General features: G+C 37.0%; 1 protein-coding gene across 1 annotated transcript in view; it reads right to left on the bottom strand.

Moving 5' to 3' along the window:
• Window positions 1–387: 387 nt before the first annotated feature.
• Window positions 388–15,502, bottom strand: part of mtmr6 (myotubularin related protein 6) — a 38,197-nt gene continuing 23,082 nt past the window's right edge. Inside the window, exons 10-14 of the mRNA XM_059964175.1 lie at window positions 10,690–10,739; window positions 7,597–7,797; window positions 6,430–6,564; window positions 6,216–6,342; window positions 388–4,954 (exon numbers count right to left, since the gene is read on the bottom strand). Coding sequence (XP_059820158.1) covers window positions 4,694–4,954; window positions 6,216–6,342; window positions 6,430–6,564; window positions 7,597–7,797; window positions 10,690–10,739 — 774 coding nt within the window. The 3' untranslated portion in view covers window positions 388–4,693. The remainder of the gene's footprint in view (window positions 4,955–6,215; window positions 6,343–6,429; window positions 6,565–7,596; window positions 7,798–10,689; window positions 10,740–15,502) is intronic.

Here is a 15,502-nt window from a genome sequence, read left to right as displayed (position 1 = left end):
AACAGAATTTTCTAAAATCATGAAATGTTTGAACAAAGGAAATGGAGAAATGATTGCACTTGTGAATAAGATAGTAGCTAGAAGCCATATATAATAAAGGCAACAAGAATTCCAGATGAAGAATAGAAGAATCTATCCCAAAAAATGCTGGGAATTCAGAACTTGCAATGATAGGGAATAGCTGAGGCAGAAAGTATGGACACATTCAAGAGATGCTCAAGATTGGAACATCATGCTGAGAGATTTTGATGAGCAGACAGAACATAGTCTGAACGAAGTATTAACCCTCTTTTCTGTGCCACATATTCTTTGCAATTCTTGGGGAAAAGCAGCTGCTGAACCACTAACAGCTCTTTCAAAAAACTAGCATAAGCACAATTAGAAAGATATATTTACTATGAATCATAGCAAGATGCTATGATTCTATATTTTTATTGTTTTTTTAGAAATACAAGCAATACAAGGAAAATGGCAGCTGTTATTTTAATAGCTCAACATTTTGAGCCTTATTTTACAGAGTTTAAACAAAATAGCATTCCAAATATATTTTGCTTGTTTTTAGATTTAAGGCAACAGTGTCCAGATTATGTAAAAGTCTTCCTGGAGTTTCTTTAGCCACACTGAATACTCAGACCACCTCACACTAAACATTTCAAACAGTAATACAAAGGACTGCACCCCACACTATGAACTCACAGCAAGACTAGAATTAATGATTAATCCTTGGGTCTAACAGTAAAACATCAAAGCTGAAATTTTAGTGCACTTTAAAAAATTAAAGGCAGTTGCTTCAAGCATTCCTACTGGTTTTAAGTGTTGTCAGCTCTCCCACCAGCCCTACCCTTTTGTACCTACCAACACTCATTACCTCCCAACCCCCACACCTTTTACACACACTTAAATAATTATCAGATATATTTATGAACCAGGACAATCAGCAAAACTCTGTACAGCAGTACAGGTACACACAGTTGTACAGCATTTCTCCAAGACTGTAATTTATTGGTCAATATAGCAAACACAGATAGATACATAATACCTAATTAGAGGTAGGATTATTATTTTGACTGAAAAGACACTTAAAATGTATTTGATCCCAAGCTTTTGGATTTGTGTAATTTATTTTCTGAATATTACTTGGTATTTCACCAAACCACCAAGCTCACTTCCAATTTTTTTAATCAAGATTTCTGTGTAAATAAAAACTAGACTCTGATCTTGAAAACAGACTTGTGATGAATATTATTTAAGTGCTAAAAAAAATATTTTTTATTTCCACATTAGGTCCCTGCAATACTTTACACCACATGGTGCCTTAAAATTTTTAGACATTGTGTTTAAAACACAGGCAAGAAACATCAAATATTTTTAATAACTAAACTTTAACATATATAAAACATGACAAGAAAAAGGGCACCACTAACGATTACTCACCATTGCCATTAAATGACCTGCACCAGTAGCAAAATCCAAAAGCTCAAACATGTCTTTTTACCATTTTACTTACCGGAAACATTCCCTACAACTTAAATGTTAGACCATCTGTACAAGCAGTTCTCTCATTACAGAACACAGTTAGTATAACAAATCAGCAGCATTATATGCCGGTCTGCATCTTGAAGGGATCATGGAGCAAAAGCAAAAATAATATTCAAATTAAAAATATAAAATAAAGCACCAAATCTTATTAAAGGCCATTATAGATTATAGTTGAACAAAAGATTTGAAGGCACCCACAGTGGGAAAACTTATCCCTCCTCAGTGACTATCCTAACTCCCCAAAGGAAAGTGGAATGCTTCCATTGTAAGGGTACTAGTGCATGCAAATATTTATGTACAAAAACACATTTATCAAACAACTTTTCCTGTCCCTGGTGCACTAGATTTTATAAATTATAAATGAATTAATGAGTGAATGTTATTTAAACAAACAGTTGAATTAATTTGTGAACCTTCAAAATTGTTTCCCCATTGTTTAAAACATCATTCTTGCCCAATGTTATTTTGAGCTTCTTCCCTATTATTCTGTAAATCAAGTCCTACTTAGTGATGGCCATCAATGTGTCAAAAGATAGAGAGGCAATGTTGAAGAGAACTCCAGAATTCTTTGCCTCAGATAGAAAGGGGGCTGATTTAAATTAACTTAGTCTTCTCTCATTTTTCATTCTCACATGACTATCCATGGGTAGTGCCCATTAAAATCAAAGCCCCCTGTTAACTCTGAAAATACAACTTTCTACATTTTGTCACAACTTTCGTAAAAAGTTAAGGTTGAAAGTAAATAAGTTTCAGAATGTCTGTCAACACTGCAATGAAAGACAAAGAACTTGCATTTATCTTGTAAGTTAAAGTGCTGTACACACATTTGTCTTAAACATTCATCCCTTTGTATGTTTAACTTGAAAAATCTACATTATTTGAAAAAGAATTCACATAATTTTACCCGTTAATGGCACATTAATCATTTTAAAAAGAGAACCAAGCGGGTGGCTTTTGGGCTTCAGAAAGCACTAATAAGGCCAATTTTCTAAATGCTCACTTCCAATATGAAGCCCTGCTGCCTAAATGTGCATATTTAAAAACTGCAGGCACAATCTACATAATTTAGTATCAATATAAGAAAACTGAATAGTGTCATCTGGATGAGAACTTCCTGTAAGATCCCTAATCAAGATTACATCTGAAAGAATGTATCCTGGTAAACATATTAGTAAATTATTACAGTGAGAATTCTCTCACGAATTATAATTATACTAAATTGTTAAATTAAATCTTCTACCATAATAAAGTGCAGATACCACATTAACAGAAAACACACAACAGAAATTTGAAGACACCTCTCCAAATTCTTTGTTAGGGCTAATTTCTATGTAGCACAGCTCTGCAGCCTCACCTCACATCACAAAATTTGTAATTTTGATAGAATTCCTTTAGATTCCGATCAGTAGATTTAAAATAATGACTTTTAAAAAGGCTTAAAGGTTGGTGGTTAATATTTTTAGTATTTGCACAGTGATCATATACAATAAAAAGCAATTTTAATAGCTCTCTAATTTTTGAAAACCTGTGACCTTCAAATGACACTATCTGAAAGTTGTGTTCAACTTCTGTAAACATATCAAGATCAATATTATTAGTGCAAGGAACAGCCATAAACCCTGAGGAATATGGAGATGCTCTATTATGGGGATGATTTCCAAGAACAGTCTGCACATTTCATGAAGCTGAACTGCTACTCTGCTTTTATATCTTATTTATATGCCGTAAAAGGAAGTGTTGGACCTCTAAACTACACCATATAATCAAGTCCAAAACATTGCAAATAAATCAAACATTTCAGCTACAGTGAATGAGCAGAAGAGAAATATTTTTATGCTGATTCTAGCTGTATGGAGCTCCTATGGCTGACAAAATTATTTTCAACGATTCAGCAGGCTTCAACCTAATAGGGAGCATGATGAGCTCAGCATTGAGTACATAATTTCAATCCTTACAAATAAATTTACCCCACCTACCAAAACATATTTGCATATCATTTGTTTACAAGGGTCCTGGAACCCCCAAGAGCCATTTCAAGAATGATGATTTTTTTTCCTCCCAATACACATTTATATGCCTCAGGCTAGGTAACAGAGAACCGTAACGAAGCTTATCCCTGAACTACATTACTAACAGTCTAGATTGGTTAATACAATTCACACATACTCCCAATATTAAATATACCCAACCTAGACAACAAATACAAGGAACAAAAGAAGTGGGTAACATTCAAAATAACAACAACCTGTCAAAGCCAGATCAATGCAAGTTTCCCCCACCCCCAGGGTCTAGATGCCACAAAATACTGACTTAATTCTCAGATATCCTTGCTCAAAAATAAATAGCAGTATGTCAATGCAAAGTCAGCTTCCCAGAATGCATCACAAAGTATTTGTTTTAAATATCAAGGTAATAATCAAGTCCAGAACATTCAGGTTAATTCCCTTTTTTAAAAGTCTGCTTTTCCAGGATGTCATCTAGTTTTCTGCAAGAATAGTGGATGAGACAAATGCAGGCCATTTTCTACAGTTGGTTCCATGACCATGATTTGAAGAACACCATTGCTACACCTGTTACATTGGACCTAATATAATGCTAGTCTAACGGATTTCATACTTTGGTAGCTGAACAGTAGCTGCAAGATTGTTCTGCTGTATTTACAATATTATTCATTATATTCTAATCAACCATTATTTTCCCCATTATGTTGCAGAGATGCTAAAACTTCATAAATTACTAACTTTCAAAGAACCAATACCATTAATTGCACTACCAAATTATTACAGGTACTTTCATTAGTAAACACACTGCAAAACATTTAGACTACATTAGTTGAATGAAAATTTTCTATAACTACTATATTCACAATTTTTGGGCAGTGCAACCTCATTGATTTAGATCGCAATTAGACGAAAGATAGTACATATTTTTAGATAGAAATTTTCAGATTTAGTCCATTCAAATTTTACATATCAGATAATGACGAGACATTTAAACTTTCTGAAACAAAATCAAATGGTGCGTAATTGTGCCATTAACCACAGAACTGAAGGCTTGTAGGCCAAGCATCTTTTTCCATACTACAGCACATTTCAGTTAACATTTTCCTGAAGCACTTCCCAAGGTCTGTAAGTGATGTCTGTCTCTTTCTGAATTAGCAGGTCATCTTTGCCATGCCAAGTTCCAAATTAACCAATATGGGCTCAGCTTTAGAGAAACCAGACTTGAGATCTTTGCAACCATCTTCAGGAGCATTACCACCTTCCACTGTTCTAATCGGGTTATTTTCCATCATTGTTTGCTTTTCTTTACTAACATTTTCAGCAGTCTTTAGTGTCCGTGATAACTGGCTAACTGAATGAAAATGTTCCCTTTTGATAACTGTTCGTGGTTTTTCTCCCAAATTTATTATTTTCTGTAAAAGAACAAATTAAACAAAAAATTCCTCAATTAACTGGAAAAACCTTTGACTTGAACTAAACACTGGACAAAATATTATGGTCAAATGTCACACATTTAAGATATGCAGATTTCCTTCATATCACCAAACACAGTGGATTTCGGTTAACTGGGACAACTCTTAAAGAACAAAAAATAATCAAGGAATTCCCCTTATTTATTTGAGATACTTTGCTGCTTAGTTGGGACAGAAGACTGTTGCTGGACAAGTTCTAACTAGTGTCAGTAGTGCATGCTTGTGTTCAAAAAGCAGTGATTTTTGTCACTGATAGTTGATGAGAAATAAGCAGTAGGACAATTCTGAACTTTGCTTACTGCAGTTTCAAGCTTTTAAGCTTGGAGATGCCAGAAACGGCAGGGACCGTGGATAGCATTGTATGAAGGCAGTCCACTATCTGTTCTAGGTGCCTGTGCTGACTTTGCTCATTGCATACACTGGATGAATTCCTCCGTTGATAACAATTAAGAATTAATATGCAGTTTTATAGTACTGTCATACTTCTGGCAGCATTCTCATTTACTCTATTTTATTTAAATACATAATTTGTTACTCATTTAAACTGTAGTTTGTCTTTTTTTATACCCTTTCAATAATTTCCATGAAACTTCACCTAATTGAGGCAGCTGCTTAATTGGGCCAAAATATACTGGTCATGATGTGTCCCAATTAACTGCAATCTACGGTAGTTAAAACTATCTCCTAGATATGATGGAGTAGCTCAGAAGTGAAAACAAAGTGGCATTAAAAAAAGAGGTCTGACATTTGACACTACCTTTAAACAACTTTAGTGATAAAGGGACTGTAATATTGTTTAGCATTGCAGGAGGTCATGTGATAAAATCTCCAAGAATATATTGGATTCCAGCTGGAAGCCCTAACACGCATGAATCTCTTTCCTCCTACTGAGCTTGGGATGACTTTTCAGGTGCCAGATAAGAAGATAAAGGTATAAAACTATCCTGTATTAATTTCATGCAGGACTGTACTTGCAGCAATAAGGAAAACCCTTAATTATGAGAAATTGTTGAGAACTTTCTTTTGCACCAATACCCTTGCTATCTTATTGTTAATTTTATTATTGCAAGGTAAAAGCCAATTTGTTCCTGGTCACCAAGTAAAATATGCAATATATTAATTTATGCAAATACATCATGCAAAGCACCAAGTGGTGCTACACTGTGGACCTTCGTGCCTAAGGCAGCTGGTATTAACTCACTTCCTCCAGTTTTTTGGCTTCAATCTCCAGTTGTTTATTCTGTTCACTGACAGACAGAACTAATCCAAGTTGTGATTGCCTGGGATGCATTACTTTATCAAACTGGTGATACATACAGCGCCAAAACCTGTAGACGTAATTGAGAATTGGAAATTAAAGAAATAAACAAAGTAGCATATTTTTGTACAGAATTTTAACAAATATTGAAGCTTACTTGAAGTTGAAGGAGACAGTGTTTGGTTCAAGCACTTCATGTACACAAGGGAGATTCGGATCATACAATGGGTTCAAATACTTATGTTGATTTTCCAAAAGATGTGACCATAAGGAATGGGTTTTGTGTTGAATTCTATAATTTAAAAAAAAATTGTTTCAAATATTGCTTCTCTAAGAAGTGTTTAAAAACATTATGACACTCATAAAAATTCCATTAATACTTAGCAAATTTTGTTCTTATGTACATACCATCAATTCTCAATATCGCTTAAAATGGAGCATATTAATTGCATCTAGGATTAAATCACAGAACTCTGGTAGCCACAATGAATTTATTGGTAATACTCACATTACTAACATAAAGATACGTGTCATAAGGAATGGGATCCATAGGGACTTGGTTGCCTTCATTCAGAACTGGCATGCCCACAGAGGTAGAGTATTCTGCCTGGAGGTCAGTAACTAGTGGTGTTCCACAGGGATCTGTTCTGTGACCCCTGGTATTTGTGATTTTTATAAATGACGTGGATGAGAAAGTGGTGCGGAATGCATTAGCAAATTTGCAGACGATATGAAGATGGGTGGTGTTGTAGATAGTGTAAAAGGTTGACATAGATTAAAATGGAGAACAGACAGAATGCAAAGCTGGGCAGAGAGGTGGCAAATGGAAATAAATCTGGATAACATGAAGTGATTCAATTTGGTAGATCGAACTTGAAGGCAGTATACAAGGTCAATGGCAGGATTCTATAATTTTCTAAAGCAATGTTTATGTCATAGATCTTCTGTTAAAAGTTCTGAAAAAGTTGTCAAGGCAAGTCAAACATTTGTAAGAATTCATCATGCCTCAGATATCCTTCTTTCATCACCAATTAATTAAAATTATTCAAGCCAATTCCAAACGTTATTGATTTGCTTTATATACTTCCGGAAGTTGATTTGGTTAGTTATTCACTCTAGTGTGTGATCATACGTCAATGTTCGTAGCACCCAGTATGAATTTAATTACATTATACTATCTGCTAATTTGCAAATAAGAATTAACTATACAACGTGCATACCATTTTGAATCTCAAATTTGCTTCATTAATCAGCACATTCCATGTGAGCTGCAGACAACTGATACTTTACCAAATCTACCATACAGATGTGCAATAACACTTACTTCATGTCTTCTCGTTCTCTTTGGCAGTTTCCAATGAAGTTCCCAAACTGGCAGGAATGAACGTGTTCATGGACCTCAAGCAAGAAAGCTTCATTGTACTCAAAAACACGAGGAAACTGTTCTGTCAGATGCCAAACACACTCAATAAACTGTGTAAACACCGGAGATATTTCTTTGGGGTCCCCATCAAGTTGGCCACATCTATAAAATAAAAAAAGGGCCAAGAAGGAAAAGCAGCATTAAAATAATTCCCCATTTTTAAACTTCTTGTTTTCTCACTAAAAACACTTTTCTGGTCTACAAGTCAATGTGTTTGTACATGAGAGACAGGTCCTATAAAAGCAATAGTGAAATGAAAACTCTCTAAATGGTTAATATAACTTAGTGTGCCTGGCAGATTGAAGGGCTTGTGATCTCATCACCAACAAGTCATGAGCAAAACACTGCAGAACTGCAGGGTACAGTTGCAGATAATGTTTGTGAACCCTTTGCAATTACCTGGTTTTTTGCATTAATTACTCAAGATGTAATCTGATCTTCATCTAAGTCACAATAATAGAAAAACACAATCTGCCTAAACTAATAACACACAATAATACTTTTCATGTCTTTAATTATTCACAATCAAGGCAGAAAAAATGTGAACCCTTGTATTTAATGACTGGTAGAATCTCCTTTAGCAGCAATAACCTCCACCAAAATGTTTCCTGTAGCTGCTGATCAGACTTGCACAATGGCAAGAAGGAATCTTAGGCCATTCCTCCATACAAAACTGTTTCAGTTGGTCAATATTTCTGGGATACCTTGCATAAACAGCCCTCTTCAGGTCATGCCATGGTATCTCAAATGGGTTAAGGTCTGGACTCTGGCGCAGCCATTACAAAATAGGAATTTTCTTCTTTTTAAACCTTTCTGTTGTTGATTTATTCTTTTCTTGTTGTATCAACCAACTTCTATTAAGTTTCAGGGGACAGACTGCTACCCTGACATTCTCCTGTAAAATGTCGGTATAATTTTGAATTAATTGTTCCCTCAATGATAGCAGATCCTGAGGCAGCAAAGCAGCCTCAAACCATGATGCTTCTTCCAACATGCCTCACAGATGGGATGAGGTTTTGGTGTTGGTGTGCATTTCTTTTCCTCCAAACATAGCGCTGTGCTGCCAAAAAGTTCAACTTTTGTCTCATCTGTCCACAGAATATTGTCCCAGAATTGTTGTGGAACCTCCAGGTGGTCTTCTGCAAACGAGACGTGAAGCATTTTTTTGGAGAGCAATGGTTTCCTTCATAATGTCCTTCCATGAACACTGTTCTTGTTCAGTGTTTTTCTTATAGTGGACTCATGAACAGAGACTTTAGCAAGTTCTAGATACTTCTGCAGGTCTTTTGCTGTTAGCCTTAGGTTCTTCTTCAGGATTGCATATTGTGCTTTTGGTGTAATCTTGGCAGGACACCCACTCCTAGGGAAGAGTAGCAATAGTACTGAACTTCCTCCATCAATAGACAATATTTCTTACTGTGGACTGATGAAAACTCAGGTCTTTAGAAATGCTTTCGTAGCATTTTTCAGCTTCATGCATCTCTACAATTCTTCTAAAGGTGCTCTGAAAGTTGTTTTGATCAAGGCATGTGACATAAACAAATCTTTCTTGAGAAGAGCAGGCCCTATCAGTAATGTGACCTTGTGGGTCTTCTTTTAAAGATATAGGGCAGGGCACCTCTACAAGCCACACCTTCAATCTCATTTCATTGATTGGAATGCCCTATTCCAAATAGCTTATGTAGAAGGCTTTACACCAGAGTTTCACATATTTTTTTGAACCTAGACTGTGATTGTTTAAATTGTATACTTAGTATTGACAAGAAGAAATGCAATTGTTTGTGTGTTATTAGTGTAAGCATATTGTGCTTGCCTATTATTGTGACTTGGATGAAGATCTGATCACATTTTATGAGCAATTAGTGCAGAAAACCAGGTAACTGCAAAGGGTTCACAAATTTTTTCTTGCAATTCTACTTCCACTGGGGTATAATGATACTATCCAAGGCAATATATGCTCTCTGTGCATTAGTGAACTCTTAGAAAATTGGATTTAATAGGATTCTTGCTCAATGTTGAAATAGTAATTAAATAGCTGGTAATTAAATAGATAGGTAATAAGTAATCTAAAAGATAAATGGGTCATTAGTTTTACAATTAGACATCATTTCTAAAATTGAAGTATTATGAATACTTAGTTTTAAGAACAAATTAAGCATACTGAAAACTCGAAGTCCACAGGTAACATAAAGTGGCATTTGTAGAACATAGACTACATCACAAGTTTTTACCAATCAATATGACTTTTTGAGTAAATGCGCCACATGGTGTACAGCCCAATCCCTTTCCAAAAACTTTCCTTTTAGTTGTTCAGCTTTTGGGATCTCAATAAAATATGTTAGATTGGTCACATTTTGGAATATGCATTATAAAATTTACTTATGATTCTGATTAAGTTTAATACAATGATGTTATGATGTCAGCATGTTACAAAATAAAACCTAAGCCTGTTCACATAAAATATCCCAAAGTAGAGCAGAAAATTACAGTTCAACATTGGGAGCAAGATATTGATTTATTTCTCCAACATTATTTTATAAGATACTTTTTCAATTTTTCAATTATTTTCAAAACTGTGGCATAAATCCAATGTCCAAACAAATAAAAAGTTTGTACGTGTCCTAAGGACAATCTTCTATGTAGCTTATCAAGTAATGTAGATCAATAAAGAGCAAAGACAGTGAATCAGATTCTGTCAGTGTTGGTCAGGGGGATACTGGGATATTACAATTTTCTGCTCCTTGACATACTATATTTCTATTTGAAAGGCATGAGGGGGTATGGATAAAGTGAACAGTTATTTGGTTAGGTAAATGGAGATGAGAGACTTGGAGGGTTATGAGCTGAACATGGGTCACTGGGACCAGCGAGGTAGATGCTGTGGTCAGCAAGGACCAGTTGGGCTGGAGGGTCTGTTTCTGTGCCATCACCCTGGGACATTACACATTTTCCATTTGGTTAAAATCAATTTTCACACAAGTACTACTTGCTTACCTTTCAGTAAATTTATGACCAAATGAAATCCAGTCTTTTTCTATCAAAACCTTACAATAAAAAACAGATCAATTATGATTTCATTAAATATTTAATACTTCATACTTACAGCACTATAGATAACCCAACATCAATAAGAGAAACTATGTTTTAATGCTTGTGTAATATAATGAACTGAGACACTATATTGATTCCTAAGCTTTGCATTTGTCTTATTTGGAAAACCACTTTTACCACAATTTGCCCCAGGAACAGCAGCCAAGCTGGACTGAAGAGAATGATATGGGTAAGAGTCAAGCTGCTCAGATCAAGGGCAGAGTCATGGTTGAGAAAGTCTTTGAAGTAATCCTTTCAAGGGATGTTGACCTTGAAAAATTGAACTTTATTCTGAGTTCTCTATCGAAAGGGACTATGTAGAAGGCCTGACAGCACTGGAGAACCCATGCACATCATGGCTGTCAGCTTGTTACTGGGCTTTCTTCATTCTTTCCAAAGACCATCAGTTATTTAGGTCATGAGTTTCTGCTGGACCTTGGCATTCAGGTGCCTGTAGAGCTGTTTCTGTTCTGTCAAGGAATGATGGAGATTTTAATCCAGTATTGGGAGCCTTGGGAGCAGAAATCATCCCTGATGAAGTGCTAAAACATCGTTGAGAGTATTTAATATACATCTCAGGAGGCTATGCCAATGAATCTCAGAGACACAACAATTATAACCTTCAAGAAAGACAAAACCAGCTGTATTACAGAGCGTTCTCCCTGCTGTCTACCATAGGGAGGATTATCACCAGAGTCCTCCTCAACCACCTCCGCCCACTGTGCACACAATTGCACTTAGACACTGTGGACCATACAACAAGTGAAATGTAGGGAATATCACAACCACCATACTTAGCAGTTTCAACCTTGCTAAGCCTTTGACTCCATCAACCCTTCTCAAATCCTGCTGTGAGATGATCACCTTCAACTTACATTTAATTTATGTTTGTATACAAGTGATGGTCCCAACAAATGTATCCGTAGCACAGGCAATCTTAGTAAAGACCAAAATCAAGCAAGGCTGCATTGTATTCTGTCACCCTGCCCCACCAGATCTGTCTCATTGTGATACTACAATTCAACTCCAACAAGCTTCTCACTGAAGTAGATTTTCAGGTCTAATAGGGAACAGTCTATCCAGCTATGGACAGTGTCACCTAGCTTTTAATAATCAAAACTGCAGTAACAAAGAACTTACATTATGCTTGCATGCATTCCAAGTCACTGTACACTCAATCCCTGACACTTCAATTGAGGAAGTGTGTTTAAGGTCAAGAATTCAAATCTGGCATAAAAGCACTGGACTTCTTCCATCCTATATATCTCTGCTTGGATGATCAGAAGCAAAGATAGTATTCATCCTATTTCCACTAAATAGCCCAATCCCACTGGAAGAATATATAAAGTCAGCATCTTTGCCCACACCAACATGCACAACATGGGAGTCCTAATTATACTCTATCAATTATAAAAATGGAGGTCAACAACGACTGCTTGAATGATTAGCGTTCTAAAAAGTAACCACAAACAGCTATAATGCTTTCATCCAGGATTCCTGCATTGCATAGAAGCCAAAATCCATCTCATTCGCAGCCTTGAAGAATATCATATTGATGTTATACTTGCACTCACATCTGCAAAATTAAAGCACAACCTGCCTCTGCAGCACCCCAATCCTCTCCAAAATAAATGTTTATGCCAGAACTTGGGAAAGCGACAACCAATTTCCTTACCTTGGTAGCCATTCTGCAAAGCATATATGAATGTCGTTGAAAACCACCAATAACTGAAATGTGCCCACAAAACCTTTGCTTAACTCAGGGAACAGGTATGTATGATCAAGAGCTCAGAACTGTCAGAAAACTCTTCTGAGATCTGAACTATCTACAGCAGACATTTCAAAGAATTCAAGGAAAAAAAATAACAACCATGCTGTTTCCTCAAAATCCACCAAATTTACTGGAAGGACAAGTGAACCACTATCAGCACCCTCTCTCAGAAGAACATCGCCAGCTGTGAGACCCTAATTACATTCCGTTAGCTATGTTGAGCAAACCTCATTCCACACATGGCTGATGCCAGTCTCCCTCAACAAACAGCATTTTAAGCTCTGTTACAGGAAGAGATTACAGATGGACAGAGGAAAAGATTTGCAAATGTACTTACAGCCTCCTTGAAAAAAACTGCAACAATCTGACTACTGGCTCATCACTGCTCAAAATGGAAAAGGACCACTTGAGTTGTTACGGAGAGCCCAAAGGTCACGAATCAGGTGAACACCGAGGCTCTGCGTAAGTGGCAAACCACCAACTCTTTCTCCTTGCAAGTCATCATATGCCCCATCTGTGGAAGAGTTTGTGCTTTCCCACATCTTATTTGCCATCTCAGAAAGCAGAAAACTGCACTGCACCTCCGGAAAAATACAAAAACATGTTGAAAAACCTGCTCAGTAACCTGTCACTAAAACCTATGCAACTACAATGCCAAACAGGCAAATTATCAGCAATTATTAATTTTTTTAAAAGCAGATGACATGTTCTGTTTGTGCAATGACAGGTTCCTTTCAATAGCCCTGTTTTGCTACCATGATTTCTAAGCAGACTTAGAAAGATTTATTAACTTTCCTACTATCCCAATTCACTCAGCTTTTTACTGCCCATGTCCATTCTTATATGCTGCAATCATTTTAAGGTATAATTTATTTTCAATAATGTGCTGTGGATATCACTGGCACATCCAGGATTTACTGCCCACGAAGAGTAGTTTGCAAGGCTAGGTAAAATAAACATATTATCCACCATTAGTAGATTTTTATGGCAATATATTCATTTCATTATTAGCATCAGCAATGAATAAGTTTATTTGTATTGAGAATTATAATTACATTTACAGTACATTTTCTAAACTGGGACTGGACTACTAGACCCATCGCAAATTCATGATAAGCAGCACTCTCATTTAATTCAAGTGGTTATTAATATGAACCTGGAGGATAAAAGGTTGACAAGACATTAAACATTCCAGCTCTATTACATATTCCCTGACTCTTATCAATGCAGCTAATGGTCGATCCAGGAGTGCACAGAGGCTCGGCATAAGCTCTGTCTGGATGCTTATGGCTCAGCATGCCAATTGCTCTGCAAGTGACCTCAAGAAACTGCAAAGATGTGGATGCAGCTTAGCACATCACAGGAACCAACCTCCCCTCCATGGACTCTGTCTCTATTCACTACCTCAGAAAAGGAGCCAGCATAATCAAAGACCCCACCCACCCCATTCTCTCTTCTCCTCTCAGACATCAGACAGACGGTACAAAAGCCAGGCTCAAGGACAGCTTCTATCCCACTGTTAAAAGACTATTGAACAGACCTATACTGTATACTGTGATATACTGTATCCGGTGCTCCTGATGTGGCCATTTATACATTGGGGAGACCCGCTGCAGACTGGGAGACTGTTTCACTGAACACCGGTGCTCAGTCCTCCAGCAGTAGCGGGATCTCCCTGTGGCCACACACTTCAATTCCACAGACCACTCCCACTCCGACATGTCTGTCCATGGCCTCCTCTACCGTCAAGATGAGGCCACACGCAGGTCGATGGAGCAATACCTTATCTCCCACCGAGGTAGCCTCCTTCCTGCCGGCATGAACATCCAACTCACTGACCTCCGTTGATACCCCTGCCCCCCACCCTTACCCCCATCCCTATCTATTATTTTAGTCTGGTTCTCTTTCTCTCTCTTTTGCCCCCATCTCTATAATCTCTCCCCCCAGCCCTACCTTTCTTTCTCTTTTATTTCCCATAATTCTCCACCTTTCCCCAGCCCATTTCCCTCCAGCCTAACACTTCCCAGCTCTCTACTTTATCCCTCCCACCACTTCTTATCCCCCCTCAACCATCCCATGTTACTTCACTTCTGATGAAAGGTTTTGGCCCGAAACATCATTATTACCTCCTCCCATAGATGTTGTCTGGCCTGCTAAGTTCTGCCAGCATTTTGTGTTTTTTATTGAACAGACCTCTTGTACGATAAGATGGACACTTGTGATTTTACACTTTATTATTTACTTGCATTGCATTCTTCTATTAGCTTTTACACTTTAGAACATAGAACATTACAACACAGTATAGGCCATTTGGCCCACAATGTGCTGACATTTCAACCTTCTCTAAAACCAGAGGCTCTTAATTGCCCCTAATGCATCAGCCTCTGTCACTAGCCCTGGCAGGACGTGCCACCCACTCACCACTCTAATACACCTCTAACATCCATACTTTCCTCCAATCACTTAAAACTACGACCCTTGTATTAGCCATTTCAACCCTGGGAAAATGTTTTAGGCTATCCACGCTATCTATGCCCCTTGTACACCTCTATCAACTAAAATCATCCTTCACTCCAAAGAGAAAACCCAAGCTTTCTCAATCTATCTTCAATAGGTACATCCTCTAATCTAGGCAGCATCCTAGTAATTCCCTGCACCCTCTCTAAACTTCCTCACTCTTCCTATGATGAGGTGACCAGGGCAATATTCCAAGTCTGGTCTAATCAGGGTTTTATGGAGCTGCAAAATTACCTTGCGATTCTTGAACTCAATCCTGACTTTATTCTGCATTATTATTGTTATAACTCATTTTAGCTTAATGAACTGTGTAATGATTAATTTGATCTGCATAAACAATATGCAAGTCAAACTTTTCACTGCATGTTGGTTCATGACAATAATAAACCAGTATTCCTTTAGTTACCTTAAGTACATTTCCCTCCATCT

Source organism: Hypanus sabinus, chromosome 3, assembly GCF_030144855.1.
Source record: "Hypanus sabinus isolate sHypSab1 chromosome 3, sHypSab1.hap1, whole genome shotgun sequence".
Lineage (NCBI taxonomy): Eukaryota > Metazoa > Chordata > Chondrichthyes > Myliobatiformes > Dasyatidae > Hypanus > Hypanus sabinus.
The sequence above is the reverse complement of the archived record's forward strand: the minus strand, read 5'-3'. Positions and strand labels throughout refer to the sequence as shown.